General features: G+C 43.6%; 3 protein-coding genes across 3 annotated transcripts; 2 read left to right on the forward strand and 1 right to left on the reverse strand.

Annotated features, from left to right (window-relative positions):
• The first annotated feature begins 1362 nt into the window (after positions 1 to 1362).
• LOC124679191 (ribulose bisphosphate carboxylase/oxygenase activase, chloroplastic) lies at positions 1363 to 6852 on the forward strand. The gene is made up of 12 exons (XM_047214994.1): positions 1363 to 1732; positions 1989 to 2074; positions 2201 to 2210; positions 2827 to 2889; positions 3017 to 3130; positions 3429 to 3490; positions 4171 to 4225; positions 4473 to 4674; positions 4971 to 5077; positions 5920 to 5975; positions 6306 to 6398; positions 6538 to 6852. The coding sequence occupies exons 1-12, from the start codon at positions 1378 to 1380 to the stop codon at positions 6643 to 6645; spliced, it is 1311 nt and encodes a 436-aa protein (XP_047070950.1). The 5' UTR covers positions 1363 to 1377; the 3' UTR covers positions 6646 to 6852.
• A 1370-nt stretch (positions 6853 to 8222) lies between these two features.
• On the forward strand, positions 8223 to 10049 carry LOC124670974. The gene is made up of 2 exons (XM_047207430.1): positions 8223 to 8331; positions 9844 to 10049. The coding sequence occupies exons 1-2, from the start codon at positions 8223 to 8225 to the stop codon at positions 10047 to 10049; spliced, it is 315 nt and encodes a 104-aa protein (XP_047063386.1).
• Positions 10050 to 12679: 2630 nt separating this feature from the next.
• On the reverse strand, positions 12680 to 14445 carry LOC124679192. Its single transcript, XM_047214996.1, has one exon. The coding sequence runs from the start codon at positions 14443 to 14445 to the stop codon at positions 13174 to 13176; it is 1272 nt and encodes a 423-aa protein (XP_047070952.1). The 3' UTR covers positions 12680 to 13173.
• Positions 14446 to 19791: the final 5346 nt, after the last annotated feature.

Below are 19791 nucleotides of genomic sequence, written 5' to 3' on the forward strand. Positions count from 1 at the left end.
GGGGTTAGGGTACATGGAAGCGTTCTCCGATGACAAATCAAACGCGGCGTGCACAATCATGTAGATACCCATCTTCCCCTGGAGGAATGAGGTTCTGCTATGCACGACATCTATCGTGCACGTTGTTACAGTAAGATTTGCACTGTTGCTTGCCTCATGATTCATTCTGCCAAACGTTATTATGTTTCACCATGTTCCAAATATTGCAAATGTATTGAATCTAGACAAACAGAATGGTAGGATACACAATATCATGCACGCTAGAAAAACAACTCTCATCTTCCCCGCCCTTCGGTTCCTAGTAGTACTAGTTACTTGTACTATGTGTAGAAATAATTTTTGTACCGCTCCATCTAGTGAGAGAAATTGTAGCTTATTATACTTGAAGGTTGTGGTTTCATGTGCCGAGAGTATCGACGGTACTATGTTACCCACTTCCATATTTACTTAGTAGAACTCTATACTAAATCATCAACAACTAATATGAAACAAAGCTAGCAACCAACTAAGTGTTTCCCAAGAGATCCTTCCTGACAGCCTCATGATAGCCCAGATCGAGAAGCATGTGGACCACACGTGTTGGATCTGACGCAGAGAAGAAGAAAACAACAATCACCAATAGATATGAAGCAGAGAACACGAGAGCGCCGCGAAGGGGACTTCCATCGGCTACATTGCCGCCTCAAGGCCAAGGAGACCATGAGAAAAGCTCCCATGGATTGAAATCCTCCCAAATTGTTATGAAATTCCTTGATCCATAAAGACCTAAAATCCATTTTTTTTTATTGGTTAACATGCTTGATGACTCTCCACAATCATTGTGGTTCGCAGAAATGTACCTCTAAGTTGAAGTATCATGGAAGTACACAAATGTGGATAGCGGGTAAAAACTTGTCGATGTAATCCCAGTAAAAGCATACAATCATTTGTGATTTGCGAAAAAATCACAACATGAGTTGCAGTATACCACATTACAAGTTATATATGGGAAACACTACACCTACGGAATGAATCTTACAGGATGGTACTCACGGGCAAACATGGAGAGACATGAGGCATCACATCCATGAAATTATGGGGAGCTAATTGATTTGCACCAATGAATCCCGTAAGTGTAGCATTTCTACTGATTTATTGCCGAAAAGATTTATTATAGCGAACAAATGATTGTATTTTTTGCATCAAATTACTACCGCTAGACCCTAGTTTTGAGCTTTTTCTGTAACGCGCCTTTTTTGTGCATAGACAACGATTATTTTGCTTGAGGTATTCCTGAACGACCGTTGCCGATAAGGCCCCAGCGCCGTACGAGGCTTCCCCACAAACAGCCGCCGATCACATACACAATCGGCCCAGCCTTGCCCTCCCCGCCACGCCATGGCCACCACCTCCCTCGCCGCCGCTTCCCGCCACCACATCCTCCTCCCCTCCCGGTCCGGCCCCAGCTTCAACCTCAGAGCCCCCAACCGAGTCCGCCTCTGCCCCGCCTTCCCCTCCATTCTCTGCGCGTCCACCTCGTCGGCGTCTCCCCAGCCCACCGCCGGCGGCGAGGAGGACGAGGCGGGCCATGGGGGGAAGCTTTCGAAGCAGTCCTCGTGGGAGGCGACGGATGGCCAGGGCGACGACTACCTCTACCGCCTCGGGAAGGAGGCCGAGAACATGAACATCGCCGTTGGCGCCCGGAGCGGCGTCATCGACGACCTCTTCGTCGGAAAATTCCTCGGAAGAGACTGTACGCTCCCCATTGCCCTTCCATTCAAGCCATTAGATAAAGTTTGGTACTCCCTCCGGCCCAAATTAATTGACACAACATCCAATTAGTTTGGGCCGGAGTAGCAGTTATAAGCTCACGTTTCTATGTGTTCAGGAATGCACTAAATAGTAAATACTCACTGAAACTGAAGAGATTGATATTTTTAGCTCAACTCAAGATCCTGGTATTTTTCAGTTTTACATTTTTTACATTTCCTTGTGGAATGTGGCTGCAGCGGACATCGTGTTCGATTACCGTCAGAAGGCGACCAGGAAATTCGAGTATCTGCAGGGAGATTACTACATCGCACCCGCATTCCTCGTGAGTTTGTTTAGTTCGTGCACACCCATTCTGGAATCTGGTGTATTTGACCATCCTCCGTATTATTACGGTCTTCTCAGTATCTGATTGACAGGTATTTGACACTGCAGATTCCTTGTGTTACAGGATAAAGTTGGTAAGCAATTTAACGTATAAGGAACTTCGCGGCATTCTGTTAATCAGGTATTGAGATCCCAACGTTTCCAAAAAGTGCATTTCATCTGAATTTGTGTCTACGCAAATTGAAGTATCCATATATGTATATGAAAACTGCCAATGGTCTGGCTACTAACTTCACATCGGAAACTAATTTTAGCAACTAGTTGCCCGTGCATCATATATTCATTTTTTCCACTATAATCACTATTGATATTATACAAGGATGTTCCAGTGACCGAAATATGCTTCACTGAATGATTGATCAGCATAGAGCAATCAAGTCACAAGGCTGGATCTATTTTAGTCAACCTGTTAAATACCGACATACAATGTGTACATCATATTTAGTAGCAGCAAATCATACATGTGCTTTAGTAGAGATTCTGCTAAGCCCATCCTAATTAATATCTTGGCTTTTGAGAGGGGTAAATGTTTGAAAGTACAAAACATTATATTTTTTTAGTTCTGTAGGATATTTTAAGAGTCGAGGCGCAGTATTTTATACAATTTTCAGAAGTAGCTGTCATTTGCTTAACATTTTTGTAATCTTTTTCTCCAGGTACATGTGCTAAAGGACTGTTTGTTGTTTGCAGCCATCCACATTGTAAAGAACTACCTTGCAAATAATCTTAATATCAAGATTCCCCTTATACTCGGTATCGTTCTCCACTCTATTGTTCATATCTATGTGAGTATAATATGAGAAAGAACTAGTAGTACTGTGGTGTAATCCATTGTCATGCTTTATCATTTAATGATATTGAGTAACATTCAACCATGCAGGTGTCTGGGGTGGAAAAGGCCAAGGGAAAACATTCCAAACTGAACTTATATTTAAAGCAATGGGTGTTGAGCCTGTTATTATGTCTGCTGGAGAGCTCGAATCTGAAAGAGCAGGTCAAGAAACATCTGAATTATTTTATGTTTGCCAGCTTGGTTTACTCTGCATGCTGTCGAGATGTCACTCTTTTTTGTTCATGTAAACCTCAAAACCAAACCCCTTATTTAGTTGTTTCCTTTATAAACAATGAAGAAAACTGACACCTTAAAAATTTGACATCATTTACAGGCCATTAAAGTTGTCATTGACTTACATTAATACACTGAATATTGAAAGTTATCTTGTATTTTCCTTAAGCGTACGACTAATTGTATTTGTCGTTAGTTGCTCAGGTTTTTTCTGCTCATGTTGCAGGAGAACCTGGAAGGCTTATACGTGATCGATACAGAACGGCATCTCAAGTAGTTCAAAACCAAGTAAGAAGGTGTATTCAGATACTCAATTTCATAATGTGCCTTTCAAATTCAGTTTTTCTGAGAATTGACCAGTGAGCATGGAAGGAAATATTGTTATTAATATTACAGACTTATGCATTAGCACACAGTACTTGATCATTTACGTATGTTGACGAGTAGAATTACATACATTGTAGCTCTAGCAGTCAAACTAGCTTGATGACTTCCATAATAGGAAAAGAAGAGGCCCAGGGGCACAAGCAGTCTAGCACCCCGACATATTCTTAAGAAAAGGCGCGATTCAGATCTGGAAGGCTTGGCAGCACAACTCTGTGTCCTACTGTTGAGCTACCCAGTGATTCCCTTTATGCAATAATTGAAAATTATTAAGATAAAAGATTGTAGATCAAGATTGTTAATGTGCGATAGGGGAAATGCTCCTGAACTACCAAGGATGGTACTCGTTACTCTTTTATCATCTTAATACAGTGTTCCATTGTCTACTTCAATGTGTTCGTATCTTGCTATGATGAAATATTTTCATGACTTGGAGCTTACATCTCCCAGGAAGTGGAAGTGCTCCATAGTGATTTACTCTTTTATGTCATCTACCGAATCATTATGCTAATGTTGCCATAATGATGATGCTTCTGATTTTTTCCTTACAAGACTATGTTTTCACAAGTTTTTTCATGGTATAGGGGAAAATGAGTTGTTTGATGATCAATGACCTAGATGCTGGTGTTGGAAGATTTGGTAATTATTGTTCTTCGATGGTATTGTTAATTATAGTGGACCTTTATATTTATGTTTCAGCCTTTTAATCAAAAGCTTGGATATTTTCTTCATGTGTCCCATTTCATCATTGTGTGCAAAGCATCTTTTTAATAAAAATTGAACCTTATATTTACATCGTTGATTACTATTATATTTTATTGTTCAAACATATCAACATTGCTAGTTGGGAAAAAACCTAACTACTAAATGTTACTGTTGTTGCCAGGAAACACACAAATGACGGTCAATAACCAAATCGTGGTTGGAACTTTGATGAACTTGGCGGATAATCCTACCAGGGTTAGCATTGGGCAGAAATGGAGAGAATCTGACATTACACATAGAGTGCCAATAATAGCAACTGGAAATGATTTTTCAACACTATATGCTCCTTTGATTCGTGATGGGAGGATGGAAAAGTTCTACTGGTATGTTTGTCCTTGCATCTCAAGGAATCTTGCTATTTCATTTTTGTTTTAATGTTTTCTGTTATTTGGCGCCTGCATAGGCTCTACAGAAAATAAAACCTCCCTTTATTCAATTCTCTACTTCACAGATTGCCTTAGTTTTAAGATTGGCACCAATTTGATATTTATTCAGCATTTTTTGTTAATTATATGTACTTGCATGATACTTACTTATACCAACTAGGTACATTTAACTTATGCAAGAAAAATTCAAACCATTGTACTTGATGTACAGTGTAATCATTTATTCATAACAGGCAGCCCACCCGTGAAGATATAATTAACATTGTTCACCGTATGTATACGAAGGATGGGTTATCTTCTGAGGAAGTGTCAAGCATTGTAGATACGTTTCCAAATCAAGGTACTCGTTTCACCAAGACTGTCTTCTAGTTTGCAGTGTACGAGGCTTGTGTGGTTTTGGATGGTGGAACCTGCAATATAAAGGCCGTCACCGTATTTTCTTTGCCTAAAAATTCTTTCTAATATTATAGATAGAAGAAACAATTTAATTTTTCGTTTGATAAGATATTATTTTGGGCTTGATATACTAAATTATTTTTCAGATATACAGTACATTAGTATGATTCTTTCTTCAGTTTTTTAATGCATTCGTGTTTCAGATATACACCAGAATGATATTTCTTCAGTTTTTTTAATGCATTCGAATTCATATGCAGATGTTCTTATATTAGAGGAAACTTTTGGCTGTGCAATAGCCATAGTAATTATTTCTGCTGTTTTAAAAAATTATACAAATTGGATGGCTTTGGGTGAAAAAATTTGGTTGTTGTCCCCATGGGATTTGAATAAGGGAGAGAAGAAAGATTTTGATAGCTGTGAATCCTTTAATCTGCTTATCTCAAAAAAATAGGTAGAGCCCTGTTATTTTTTTGAAGGGAGTAAATGTTTTGAAACATATTGCATCCATGGTCATAAACCAGTCTAGAACAGGTACGTTGTATGCCATTATGTTATGTTATGTTGATTCACGAGTCTTTAGATGATAGCAAAACCATTTATGTCTCAAAAACACACACCTTTCTCAATTTTAGGTTCTATGATGTGTGGCTTACTGGCTTGCGTGTTCAGTTATTGGTTTTCACTTAGCACCGTTAGTAGTTTTTTTCTTCTGCGGGAAGAAAGTACCTATTTTAGCTTCTACCTTTGAGTCACTTATTGAAATACAATCTCAACTTGTTGCAGCTCTGGACTTTTATGGAGCTTTGAGATCCAGGACATATGACCAGGCTATCTTGAAGGTACTTATTTTGATTTACAACATTTGATATGAGTTTTACATAGAGACCCAATTCATATTGTTATGGTTGATTTAGAAAATATTTTCACCTGATTTTTTGTTATGTATGTGCGAAAAGGTTGTCTCATGAATTAGAGTTCATTGATACAATTTTTATTAAAATAGACAGGGTTAAGCTAACTAGGTCTACGCAATAACAGAAATATTTACACAAAGTTTCACAATGGAACCCCCAAATTTGTCTGTGTACCGTCTGAAAGTATCATTCTTTGGAAATGGTCTCGTGAAATGGATAAGTAATTTTTTTTTCATATTCTAACATATGTTGCAGTGGGTAAATGACATTGGCGGTTATGAGCAACTAGGTGAAAAGCTTCTCAAGCGAAAGAACAGAGAGAAGCTTCCCACGTTTATCCCTCCAAAGGTATTTCACTTTCAGGCAATCCGCTAGGAGTTTTCTTTACAGTCGTTCTCCTAGCATTTCTTTCAATATCACAGTACAGTTGGATTGGATGGTATTGAGAAACCAATCGCTTTTCTAATATGCTGATATAATTTATCAGCCAACACTAGACGCATTGATCGAGTCAGGGGACTCTTTGGTGGCAGAGCAAGAGCTGATAATGAACTCGAAGCTATCGAAAGAATATATGAAGAACTTAGAAGACTAGCTCGAAACTCAAAATACAAGTACAAAAACCTACCTCGACCCATGTGAAGTATCTTTTTATTTCTTCCAATTTTCTGTAAATTGCACTGGGCCCTCCTATATTTTGTGTGTTTCCCGGCGGATGAGTTGCACGTGCAAGTATATAACATTGTAAAAAAGAACTCATGGAATATATATACGAGCATTTTTCCAGTACATGTGTACTTCATACTCTGTTGCAAATGTTCTTTTCCTTTCTTTATTTGCTTCCCTTGCTGTCGGTTGAACTATACTGAAGTCCATGCAGCGCTTCATGATCAGAGAATTCCCCTTAAATCGTGGTTTCACTCTCAGATACTACAATGCACGTACGGCTGATGAAAGAATGGATAACACCATCGTCCTTGCTCGCGTCACTGCCCAAAGTCATCCAGTTGACTTGCTACACTCCTGCGGGCTGCCTCAGAAAACGAGCCCCACAAGTGAGAGCAATCTTCGAAAGGGCATCACAACTCCTTCAGCTTGACCAGTGGTATTTTATTTTTTCCCGAAAAGTCCACTAATCTATTTATAATCCTCAAGAACATACAAGAAAACTCAAAAGTAACAAAATTACAAAATGGACTCTGGTCAACCTAGCGATGACTACAAGTATTCGAATGAGCCGAAGGCGGGCCGTCGTCCTCGATCCTTCCTTATTGAAGTCGAACAAAGCTTATCGTCGAATTTGTTGTAGCAGACTGAGAAAAAGTTGTCGTGCTAAGGCCCCAAAGAAGCAACACACAAGAGCAGCAGTCATCGTCGATAAAAAGAAGCATAGACTAGAAGGAACACGAACAAAATCAAGCAAAATCTTCGAGAGACAAACTCCACAGGCTCTCCAACATAGATCAGAAGCAACATGGAGCTCTTCGTGGTGTTAATGTGAAGAAAGTTCCTCGAAAAGATACACGACCATAAGAGAATTTGACCCACCAAATATTTCTTCAAGTTTGGTCAGTATGTCATGAGGCGAACGTTTTTTCGAAAACATCTACCTATCTATTGATAATCATCCATAAAATACAAAAAAAACTCCAAAAATAATAAAATTATAAATAGATCTTTAGATCATCTAGCGATGACTACAAACACTAGCAATCTCCATTCAAAACCGTAAAGAACACATAAACTGCAGAGCTCCAATCATCAATAAACTTATTAGTTACTTGAGCTTTGAGTTACTATAAGTTCTCCCACGAAGCGAAAATTTGGGGATATTTTTGAGAGAAATTTTGGTTGTTAAACGACTCACAAGTGGCCGTGCAATCAGCTTAACGATGCAAGTTTTCCTATGTGCTGAAAAAAATTAGCTGCTGAAATTAATAGTCGCGCGTAGGATGAGTCATGGACGTCGAGGGGTCGTATTAGGAATGGGCGCCTGGCTCCTGGCCCGAGGCAACGTGGAGACTAGCCAACAGGGTTAGGTGGCGAAATCTCCCAGATCTTCCACGCGTATATAAGGAAGCTAATTTCGTGTTCATCGCCGTCTGTCCCTCTCCTTCAGTCCTTCCTCTCCAATAACACAGTGTGCGAAGTCGCCGGCGACGTACGGGATCGATGCTGGACGGGCGGGATCGGTCGACGGACTGGTGGCAGAAGGCGGTGGTCGTGCCGGTGAGGCGCGCCTGGGTGGTCGTCGCCGCGCGGCTGCGTCGCAAGAAACATGGTACGTTCGATTGCTACCTCACCGGCCGGCGGCCGCCTGCCGGCCGGACAGTTCGTCGTCCACATCGTTTCTCATGGATGAAACATGGCTGAATGGTCTGATCATTCTGCCTATCACCGGATATGAGTAGCAAAAAATGCTGTGTTGATCTATTTACAGTCACCGATGGACTATTAGCAATGCTTGCTTGGTCGATCTCCTTGACAATCTCCTGCGTAATCCACATCGCCATTAAATAAGAGTGGAAGCTCCTGTCCTTCGTCACGTGAGCGCCTGACGCCTGAACTGATGGTGTGTACACCTTCAGGATAGTGCAGGCACCCAAGATACTACGCATCACGACTCACGAGGCATATGCGTGGCTGTCGTTTAGTTTCTGCGCAACAGGACAAGCCATACAAATATACAATCTCCCGTACATATGCATTCACTCTCGCAGTCTCGCCTGAGAGTTTGTGGCATCTAGCAGAATAGTTCTCTCGTGTGCCACGTGTCCCCCGCCGTGCATCGCATGCTCACCACTGGACTCCACTATCCGTAGTCCATGCGACCATGCGTCCATGCCGCGCTTGGTTTTCGTTTGTTTGTACGACCCGCACTTCGTTGGGAAAAGATGGTTACATATATTAGTATAAACTAGCTTCACAAATTAGCATGCATGTCCTGGGTTTGTCCAGGAGGAATGTCTTCCTCCATGGCTCCATCAAGTGCTTATCCGAAGTTAAAAAGAAATATACATTATCATTCATACTGTATTGTTTTTTATCTGTCACGCAATCGTGAGACACATTGAGACGAACAAACTTTCCGGCCCATCTATGTCTGCGCTAACTTAATATCATCGTTGAGATGGACATGCGCCGTTGACACATAATACATACATACTGCCACCGTTCCATATCAGTTGTCGTAGATTGAGATGTATCTGTATGAAAACGGAGAGGAGTACCTTAGCATATTCTGAAGATTCTGAAGAAGGTGGTAGGAATTAATGGGTAGGTAGACAAGGATGCATGCTGTGCACTGGGCGGCAACTGCCACTTCCTCCGTGGCATGATTCGCCGTTCAGTCTTTCCTGTCTCTTGTGGGTGGCAAACCCCTATCTGCATATGCAGCCACATTGTCTATCTGTACGTCATCACGCATGCATCACTGGCGACGGATATGGGTAGGCAGATAGAGATACATACAAGGTAGGAGACCGGTCAGGCGTACACCGACCGGTACACAGGAAAAAACTGTACATGCATATGTATGCAGGAGTAGGATACGGCCAAGAGATGAGAGAGCGGCGGCATGGCCAGCGACACATGCTTACCACTGTGTGCATGGCAAGCAAACATGGAGGGGAAGCCACCAGCAACGAACCGCCCCACACACCGCACCGATCTGGAGCAAGACACAAAAGACTTCGTGATGATCGATGTGTTGATTTGCGTTTTATTTTACTAGTGCAACTCTACATATGGCCAAATGTACCTGCTGCTGATCGACGACGAAACCATTGTGCAGATGGCCGAGGTGCGCTGGTGAGGCTGCACGACGACATCCAGACATGCGCGTACCAGGACGTGCAGGTCATGTGGGAGATGCTGCAGCGGTCGGAGACGGAGAAGATGGCCCGAGCACCGCCGACGCCCAAGGGCTCACGCGCACTCATCTGGCTCAGACCGCGGCGTCGCCCCCACACCATGGACCTCATTCGTCCGCGTTGCTGATCGCCTGATCCTGGCCGACGACCGGGCATTGCAGCTTGTCGTCGTCACTCATCCTGCCCCTGCAGCTATATCCTGCATAGCTCCTTTCTCTGCTACCGAATGTAAATATTTTACAGTTCATTCCGATAAAGAGATACCTGTCTGTATATATACCTCTGCTCCAGTCTTTAATTAGCTTCAGAACCAGTTCCTCATCATCTCACATGAGTCATAAACCGCTATGGAAACAAACTTCGTCCAAAATGGAGAGAAGCGGAATATTTTGTTGACGAACTATAGTTCCCCTGTATACAGTAGAACAAGATATCCAGATCAGTCGGTGCAACGTAATGCCAATTGCAAAAGAAAAGAAAATGACATCTGTTGACTAGTTATCTACGATACAGATCTGTTCCCGCATATGGAACTGCATGCATAGCTGTGGTATAGAGAAAGCGAGCTCTTCCTGCCTGAAACAACGAGAAAACATGTCAGAGTCCTAAGAAGCAGAGTTCATATGCGCAACTCAAATTACATCCAAGATTTCTCTTCACAAGCATCTCTTCCTGCTCTGCTGCTTAATGTAAATATTTTACAGTTAGTTTCAATCAAAGAGATACCGGTCTGTACATACCTCCACAGCAGTCTTTAACTAGATTCAGAACCATTTCTTCAGCATCACTCATCAGGTGCCAAGGAGAGGAGCGTAATAAGAGAAGCACTACAGAACAACAAATTATTCAGTTCAGTCAGTGCATTGTGACACCAAATTGCATCAAAACTAAACGTGTTTTGAAAGGAAAAATAGACATTTGTTCACTAGTCATCTTCAACAAATATCTATTTCAGCATATGAAACTGTGTACCCGTGTTATGGAGGGCAGTTTTAAGTTTATCTGCACAACAAAAATTGTGTTGAAGATTTCTAGGGCCGAAATACTCTCTTCATAGGTAGTAGTATCTCTACAGAGTGGAGAACAGAGCAGCAAAGTTGATACAGTTTCAGAAATGAAAAAGTGAGGGATACTCCAGGGCAAAATGTAAGGCAGTTATGTGCAGGGAGATCAGTTGCATCGAATACTCTGCAACAGCTAGATATTCCAATATATCATGTTAGCACACCAGCAAAAGAAGTTCTGTATTAGCATTAGTATGCATCAAAGTTCTCCATATTTAGTCTCGTAACAGATCAGACGAGTCAATAAACATAAAGTACCAAATCTACAACAGAAATGGAGAGGAAATCCCACAATATCAGTTATTTACAGAGTTCATTAATTTATTGCTGACAAATGTATTCAGAAAAAAGTCAGCTACAGATATTCTTATTCCTCCACTCTATGATGCACTATCGATGTGCTGGAGAAGTGAAAATTTAAGTGATGGCACATAATACTAAATACGGCAATGGTGCAACGTGCTGATAAATTTTAATCACAATTTGCAGTTCAACACTTGGGAGATGAAACAATTGAAAACAGCCAGGTAACTTTGTCAAACTGACCACACCAGTATATACACAGTTGATTGCATATGACTTCTTCCAACTAACTTTACATAGAACAGAAGATAAAACTCATGCATCATACTTGCAGTTTACACCTATCAAAAAATATAGAAAATGTTTTTATCAGCTTCATATTTGTAAAAAGTAGTAACCTAGCCAAGCCCCTATATACAATTATACTGACCTGAAACTTTCCGTTCCAGAAGTAAATATTTGACCAAAAAAGTTAATGGGAAAACATTACATACCACAATGTTCAACAGGGAATCCATTTGCTTCAGGTGACAACAAGAGAATCAGATCCATAATACACAACTCAATTATGGATACATATATCTATCATTTTCATTTCTAGACTCTAGAGTCAAAACAAATCATATATTTAATCTGGTAACAGATCAGATAAGTCAACAAATGTAAGCACCAAATCTGCAACAGAAACGGAGAGGAAATCCCAAAATATCAGCTATTTACAGAGTTCATTGATTCAATGCTGACAAATGTATCCAGAAAAATGTCAGCTACAGATATTCTTCTTCCTCCACTCTATGTGCTGGAGAAGTAAAACTTAAAGTGACGACACATAATACTAAATACAGCAATGGTGCAACCGACTGTCAAATTTTAATCGCAATTTGCAGTTCGACACCTGGGAGATGAAACGATTGAAAACGGCCAGATAACTTTGTGAAATTGACCACACCGGTGTATACATAATTGATTGCATAGGACTACTTCTAACCAACTTTAGATAGAGCAGAAGATTAAACTGAGGCATCATACTTGCAGCATGCAACTATCAAAATGTGTTTATCAGCTTTATTTGTAAAAAATGGTAACCTAGCCAAGTCCCTACATACAATTGTACTGACCTGAAATTGCATCAGAATTTCTTTCCCTTCCAGAAGTAAATATTTGACCAAAAAAGTTAGATGGGAAAACATTACATACCACAATGTTCAACAGGGAATCCATTTGCTTCAGGTGACAACAAAAGATTCAGATTCATGATACACAACTCAATTATGGATATATCTAACATTTTCATCTCTAGACTCTAGAGTAAAAACGCAAAAAGGACTTCAGACAACAAGCCACCCACTCCTGAAGAAGCACATGCAGATCAAAGGGAGCAAAGGAGAAATATTAGATCTAGAATATAACTTGCAAAACAGTTACAAAGAATTTAAATAAAATTAACATCCACGATCCTGAATTAGTACTGAGGATAATCTAGAAAATTTTGCAATCAATAATGTACATCCTGATCTAGAAACTCACAGAACATTTCCCTATAAGTTACATGACAGCACTTGCATTTTGCTGTGCTCTGTCCCTTTATGCCAGATGTTACATAGATGTCGGGACTTATGGATGTAACAGTCTCCACCTCCGGAGTCCTAACGAGGCCTAAGCAGCATGAACAGAAGACGACTTCCTTTATTGGGGCATCATTATCAGGACAAAAGAATGACTTTCTTTCACTACAAATCTGGGAGCAGAATTCTGCCTTGATCCCCAAACATGCATCTTCTGTGGTGTGACTGCAGTATTGTTACTTCAGCTCAAATGTACATTAGATGGGACAAGAAGAAATACATCGGACAAAATTTGATCTGAACTAACAAGCAGCATCTGTCAGTCATTTTCCTCCGAGGGGCGTATACATATCTTCTCAAGAAGGACTGGCCAATTCTCCCCAAGCTGTTGGGGATTCAGCTGCATGGCTACCCTGAAATCATCAGCAGAGATCAAGCGGCGACTTCTGCTATCATGCGAAGCTTCTGACTGTCCACTGCTCGATTGCATCTGGACTTCGTTCGGCAACCAAGCACCGTTAATCTGCTTCCCGTGGCCATGCTGCTGCTTATATGATGCCCCTCTTCTCGCATCATTTCGAACATCAGCTCCTTTCAAGTCAACAGATGACCTAATCAGGTTCTTCAAGTAGGAGTCCAAGCCATTATTCAGAAGCTCAGCACAATCCATCGTGACACCTACTAGACCCATCGATTCTGCCGTTTTCTCCATCCGCTTACGCAGAACCTCCGTGTTCAGCAGCTGGCCATGCTCATAGCAGCTGGTAAAGGGATCTTCACCTGCATTAACCGGTGGCGGCAACAACTTCCTTGCCCCACCTGCACTAGCTGAACAAAAGGGGATCCCAAGTGGAGCTCGTAGAGGACTTCTCGACGTCTGAGCAGAACGATCCGCAGCTGCATCGCTCACAACTCTTCTCTTCTTAAGCACGTTCTCAGGGAGCAGCTGGTCCACGCGCAGATGCTTTGCTTCATGCTGTTGAAAGGACACAGATCTCTTCAACTCAACTGAACTCAGGGCGCCATTCTCCGGCGCCGCAGAACCCCCACGGACAACCTGGGTGTGACTGGCAGCAGCAGCAGCTTCCACCCTACCATTCGGGCCCATGTTTCTGAACCGGTCTTTCAACTGATGATCTTGCACTGCCGCGCCCACAGGCCTGGACCCTTGGACCTGTAGCAGCCTAGCATCCCCATTGCAAGAACTGAACGCTCCAGCAGCAGCCTGGGAAACCTTCTTGGCCGACCTCGCGGCATCTGGTGGTGGCGGCGGGCACTGCGCCTGGTAGGCGTTGTAGAGGACGGAGCGGATGAGCCGGTTGTGCAGCCGGAGGTTCTCGCGCCCCAGCGTGAGCAGGCACATCCTGTCGAAATCGGGCTTGCTGAGCTTCTGCGAGAGGTAGGTGCTCAGGTAGCCGAAGTAGCGGCGCGACCTGTCCGGACCCAGCCGCTTCTCCATCTGCGCCTTGAGGTCCCGGAGATCGACACGGCCGTTCTGCTGCTGCGGATGCGGACCACGAGGCGCCGACCCCTGCTGCTGCTGCTGCTGGGGTGCAGCCATTGGCCAGACCTCCTCTCTGACTGTATCCATGAATAAAACACAATCACACACCCCCTTGGGAACCCCAAATATCTGAACGGAAGTAGCAGAGACAGATTCCAGGAACGAAACCCAGGCTGGGATCAATGGAATCACACTAGGGCTTATGCCGCTTCCTGCAGAGCGCGAATTCCCAGCACGCCGGCCACGCGGGGGATCTCATCTCATCTCCAGTGGCACCCCCGCACCAATCGCCCGAGACACGGGAGGCGCCAGAATCAAGCATACGGAGGGGGAAGCCCAATTGCGGCGCCCGCCCAAACCCTAGAGCAATGGGGGCATGATCCCGACCCGCGCCGGCGACCCGGATCTCCGACGGGGAATGGGCGCGAACCGGCGCGAATCCGATGGGGGGGAGCGGAAATTGAGCTGACCTCCGTGGGGGGCGCGGGCGCGGGAGCAATTGGGGGTTGGCGGTGGCTGGAGATTGGAGCAGCCGAGAAATTGCGCCGCTCGGGTGCTCCCCCGCCCGCCGGAATCTCGCGTGCGGTGGCGGGATGCTGCCGCTGCCGCTGCTGCTGCTTCGAGCTTGCGCCCGCGGGGCCCGGATGCTGCGCGGGGTGGGGTTGGGGGTGGATGGGTCCTCTCGCTTGCTTCGCTCGCTCGCTCCCTCCCTAGCTTCTTCGTGTTCCTCTCGCTCGCAATCTCGGCTTGGGCTTGTCTCTCCTCTCGTTTTTTTTTCCTCTCTGGGGAAGGTTTTTTCTTTCGGCCGTTGAATTGGATTTGATCGACAAGTGAAGCAGCAGCGCAGGGTGGGGACTACCCAGCCAACAGGCCTTTTGCTTCCCGGCCTTCTTGTCTCGTGTACGTGTGCTCCTCATCTGCTTCTCCTTCTGATCATTTCATGATCCGGATTGATCATTTGATGATCTGGATTCTGATTTCTGACCAGAACAAGATGATGCAATGAAGGGAAAAAAAAAGGTTCACTAGGGCTCTTTGGTTTCAGAGAGTTTATTATGCTTTATTATGTGGAAGGAGAATGTTCTTCTTCGAACTAACCATGTATTTCATTAGACGATCTGGAGATCATCACTTGAGAAAAACATGATTGTCAACCAAACTTGCACAAAGAAACCCACGAGAAGTAAAACTAAAATTTCACAATTGGGAGAAACTTGTGCCTCGCTGAACTATCGTCCACCATCGTCCTCCGCCGCTGCCCAGGAAGCGTCGAGAAAAGAGGCGAACATCCACCGTACCCAAATCGTGGAAGCAGAATGTTTGGTTTCGAATTTCAACTAACCCAACACTCCTGGGTCACTAGCTCCAGAAAAGAAAAATTACGTCATACACACGTTCGGAAACTTGTTCCCGCCTGCGACGCAATGGTGGCCGTCAATTTTTGAAACACACGGTTTGGATGGCAACTTCCATAATCGCCATTCCCACATAGCGACTTGCCACTAGGCCGTGCGCGATTAGGGTCTCAAAAGGCAAGGTTTTGGGTCCCGAATGAAAAAAAATCCCGAGGAGGGTCGGGATTGCCGGTTACCGCGGTAACCGGAAAATCCCGACCGGTTACCGGACGAATTCGAAAATCAAAATTTGAATTCAAATTCCTCGGCAGGACAATTTACAGAGGAATTTTGTTAAAATTCAAAAATTTCAGAAAAAGTCAAAAAATTCGGGATTTTTTGGCCGGTATACCGGTTTCCCGAGGGGGGTCCGGAAGTCCGGTTCCCGCCCGGTAACCAGAAATCCCGCCCGGTAACCAAATCCCTGTCAAAAGGTACCTATTTGATTCTAAGGATATTTTTTGGGAGGATTCTACTCCTTTGTAAGTTTATTTAGTTTAGTTGTTTGATTTCTAGGATTGCGTACCATAGTAATGTTTCCTTGTGATTCATTCGTGCTAGATTTTCACAGAAAATATTGCGTTAGTTCTAACATCTTAAGAAGAACTCTATTTTTTCATGTGCACAATCAACATTCTTCCAGTCGTGTACCATTCAAGATGTTATTACACTCCTATCATGTGTGTTTTCTGTTCCTACTTGCTAGAATCCTAGGAACCAAAGATGCTCATTAAAAGTTTTGGCTCTTATACAAGTCAGCAACTTTATTCCTGGGGGGATTGGAGAAACTCATCTCATGTTTGAACTTATTACCCATGTTGACACTCTGAAGTCCATAATACTGATATAATTCTTAATTCTGGTGTTCACACAATCCTCTATTTTGCACATGCAATCTTATCATGTTGAAAGGCCACCTATATCGACTGGAGAGGTGACTAAGCGATAATAAAATATTTAGATGAAAGCGGGCACTTTTAGCAATTCTTTCTGTCATTTGAAGTATATAACTTGTGGAAGAGTAGATTGTAACGAAGTAAAGGAGTTAGGCAAGGGAACCACACACATAAGGATGTATCCGAGGTTAGGATAATTGGTGCTATCATATGTCCTCGTTTGAGAACTCTAGGAAACAAAGTTTAAAGGACACCAAATTTTGGGTCACCAAGACCAAACTCTTTCCCTTGATCTAGGACACCAAGTCCATGCCCAACAACTAAGATGAGATCTTCACATGTAGTAGATGAAAATCGGTCTTCACAAATGCTTGAATCCTTCACAACGCGCCCTGAAGGTTACCAAGTGACTCTCTAACCGGTTAGGAGGTGCACAGCCTCCAAGGAGTAACAACACTTGGATAGTGCTTGGATCTCTAAATCCTTATGAAAGGGCATGGATGTCGCACATAAGGGGTTGGATAGACGGTTTAAAACTTTTACGAGATGGGCTTAACAAATACAAAATAAAACTAATGTTTAATTTGTCAAGCATAAAACCTACATAAACTATGGTTCACATATGTGCACCAACAACTTATGCTAAGAAAGACAAGCAACTATGTGATAGAAAGATATATAACTTAAAGCACGAAGGCTATCACAATGTAAACTGTATACGAAAAGGGATCGGGTATGGGAATAACTAAGGGGACGAGCAGACGACGATGTATCCCAAAGTTGACTTCCCAAATGAAGCTAGTCTCCAATGGAGCGGTATGGAAGCACAATGCCCTTCCAAGATCCACGGTAGCTCACCGTAATCTCCTCGCTCTCTTGCACAATGCAAGATGCCACGATCCACTAGGGGACCCTTGAGGGTGGTCGTCAAACATGTACAAGCTTAGGGAAAATCTCCACAACTTAATTGGAGGCTCCCAAGAAATCGATACCGAGCTTTACACCACAATGATTGAGCTCCACAGCACCACTAAGCCATAAATTCGTCTAGGGTCCAATGACTCAAGAAGAACAAGTTCCGAATACAAGCACTCCAGAGTAATAAGTTCGCAAAATTTCACTTCCACATATCACCATGGAAAACTCAAGCCGATGCACCAAATGCAATGGCAAGAACACAAAGGTGTTCAAAATCCTTCACTCTCAAATTCCATCAAAGCTACAAAAGCTATTTGGGGAAAGAACAGAGGAAATCCACCAGTAACTCCAAGATCTAGATCCGCTATGTTCTCCTCACTTAGAAAGGATATTGATTGATGAAAATGTAGATCTAGATCTTCTCAAGCTGCTCAAGATCAACAATGAAGGAGAGAGAAATCAGAACCGTTGCCTCCACTTGGGAAAGAAGGAGGCTTTATATGGTGCTCTCCAGAAACTAGCCATTGCAGGCAACTTACCACAAAGTCTGTGGCCTGAGAAGGACCAGAGTCTCTGGCCTGCACATTGTCGGGAAATAGATGGGATGGAGGCTCCATCCTGTAAGGAGAGGAGTCTGCGGCCTAAGTAAGCTTCAACATAGTAATGCCGGCGCCTCCGGACTGGAGTCTCCAGTTGAAAGGACACGGATGCCGCCTAAAGGGGGGTAAATGGGTGGTTTAATTTTTTTAAGAATATGGCTTAGCAAATGCGGAATAAAACTAGTGTTTAATTTGTCAAGAACAAACCTATATAATTAGGGTTCACCTATGTGCACAAACAACTTATGCTAAAAGGACAAGCAACTATGTGCTACCAAGATATATAACTTCAAGCGCGAAGGCTATCACAGAGTGTAAGGGTATTTTACCCTTATCCATTATTTTGGTAACAATGACACCGTAGTTAGAGTAATCACACTAATGCATGCCTACAAGATTATTCTCAGGTATTAGTCTATCAGCCATAATGGTGTATAAATGGAACAAGAAGGTGAAGGGAGACCCCCAACTTCGATGAAAAGCGGGAACACCGGTTTTCCCTCTGGCCGGCGCCAGGTTTGGCGGCACCGGGTGCAGCACCAGCCAGTCCGGCGCAGACCGGCTGTGGCGCCGGTGCCCACCGGGTGCATTCCAGGAACTCCGCACCTCTTGCCCGGTCGACGCCCGGTCACTCATCCGGTTTCCGCCGGCGCCTGGCCCGACGACGCCGGCCTCTGCACTGAACCGCCCGGCGTCTGTTGGCCCCTGCGCCAATGCACACCGGGGCACTTCCAGTAAGCTGGGATGCTCATCCGATACAGGGCCGGTGCCAGGCCCGGCGACTGCCGGCTGGCCCGGTCTGTGGCCCAGCGGCACCGGGTGTGCCACCGGCCAGTCCGGCGCCTGGCTCGGCAGACCGACCTCCTCGACTTACTGCTGAGATGGACAAGTCTCCAATGGTTGGATTTCAAGTGAAGCTATATATACCCCTTCTCCTAGCTCAAAATTGTTAGGCACTACACTACACTTTGTTCTTGAGCTCTCTCTCATACTCAATTGTTGGAAACACCAAAAGCCTCAGATCTCCCTCCTCCTCCACCCAAACTCAAATCCCTCCGGGGAAAAGCTAGAAGGGGTCTTGATCTATAGTTCCACCGAGCCAAATCTTTTTCCCCTTGTATGCTTCGAGATACCTTCTCTCTAGGGTTTCTTGGTGGGCAAAATCGTCCGGAAGCATCCGGGTTGTGGATTTGCTGCTGACAAGATTGTGAAGGTTTGGAGGCTGCCTCAAAGTCTACCACAAGTGAAAGAGCTATTCCTTCGTGGGATAGGCTCGGAGAAGAAGGTGAGCCTTCGTGGTGTTGGGAAATCCTTCGTGGGATCCCCACCTCTCCAAACGTGAATACATATTCGTCTCTGCGTGCTTTCGGTTATTTCTAACCGAACTCTTTACTTGTGTTATATATCCTGTGAGAGCCTTCGTGCTTGAGATACTTGTATTATATCTAGGTTGCCTCACCTAGTTTGCATTAGGCTCACATCTATATTCCGCAAAGCCTAATATTGCAAAGAAAGAATTAAAATTTGCAGAAACCTATTCACCCCCTCTAGGTTTACCATCTATGATCTTTCAATTGGTATCAGAGCCTGAACACTTTTTAAGGGCCTTATAACCTTAAGAGTGAG

Source organism: Lolium rigidum, chromosome 7 (assembly GCF_022539505.1).
Source record: "Lolium rigidum isolate FL_2022 chromosome 7, APGP_CSIRO_Lrig_0.1, whole genome shotgun sequence".
Taxonomy (NCBI): domain Eukaryota; kingdom Viridiplantae; phylum Streptophyta; class Magnoliopsida; order Poales; family Poaceae; genus Lolium; species Lolium rigidum.

What these genes read in the sequence shown, in the direction of transcription:
- LOC124679191 (XM_047214994.1), top strand. Translation starts at nt 1,378, where the DNA reads ATGGCCACCACCTCCCTCGCCGCCGCTTCCCGCCACCACATCCTCCTC. An exon ending in GCTCGAATCTGAAAGAGCAG is followed by an intron (nt 3,131 to 3,428) that starts GTCAAGAAACAT and finishes CTCATGTTGCAG; the next exon opens with GAGAACCTGGAAGGCTTATA. An exon ending in AGGATGGAAAAGTTCTACTG is followed by an intron (nt 4,675 to 4,970) that starts GTATGTTTGTCC and finishes TATTCATAACAG; the next exon opens with GCAGCCCACCCGTGAAGATA.
- LOC124670974 (XM_047207430.1), top strand. Translation starts at nt 8,223, where the DNA reads ATGCTGGACGGGCGGGATCGGTCGACGGACTGGTGGCAGAAGGCGGTG. An exon ending in GCTGCGTCGCAAGAAACATG is followed by an intron (nt 8,332 to 9,843) that starts GTACGTTCGATT and finishes ACCATTGTGCAG; the next exon opens with ATGGCCGAGGTGCGCTGGTG.
- LOC124679192 (XM_047214996.1), bottom strand. Translation starts at nt 14,445, where the DNA reads ATGGATACAGTCAGAGAGGAGGTCTGGCCAATGGCTGCACCCCAGCAG.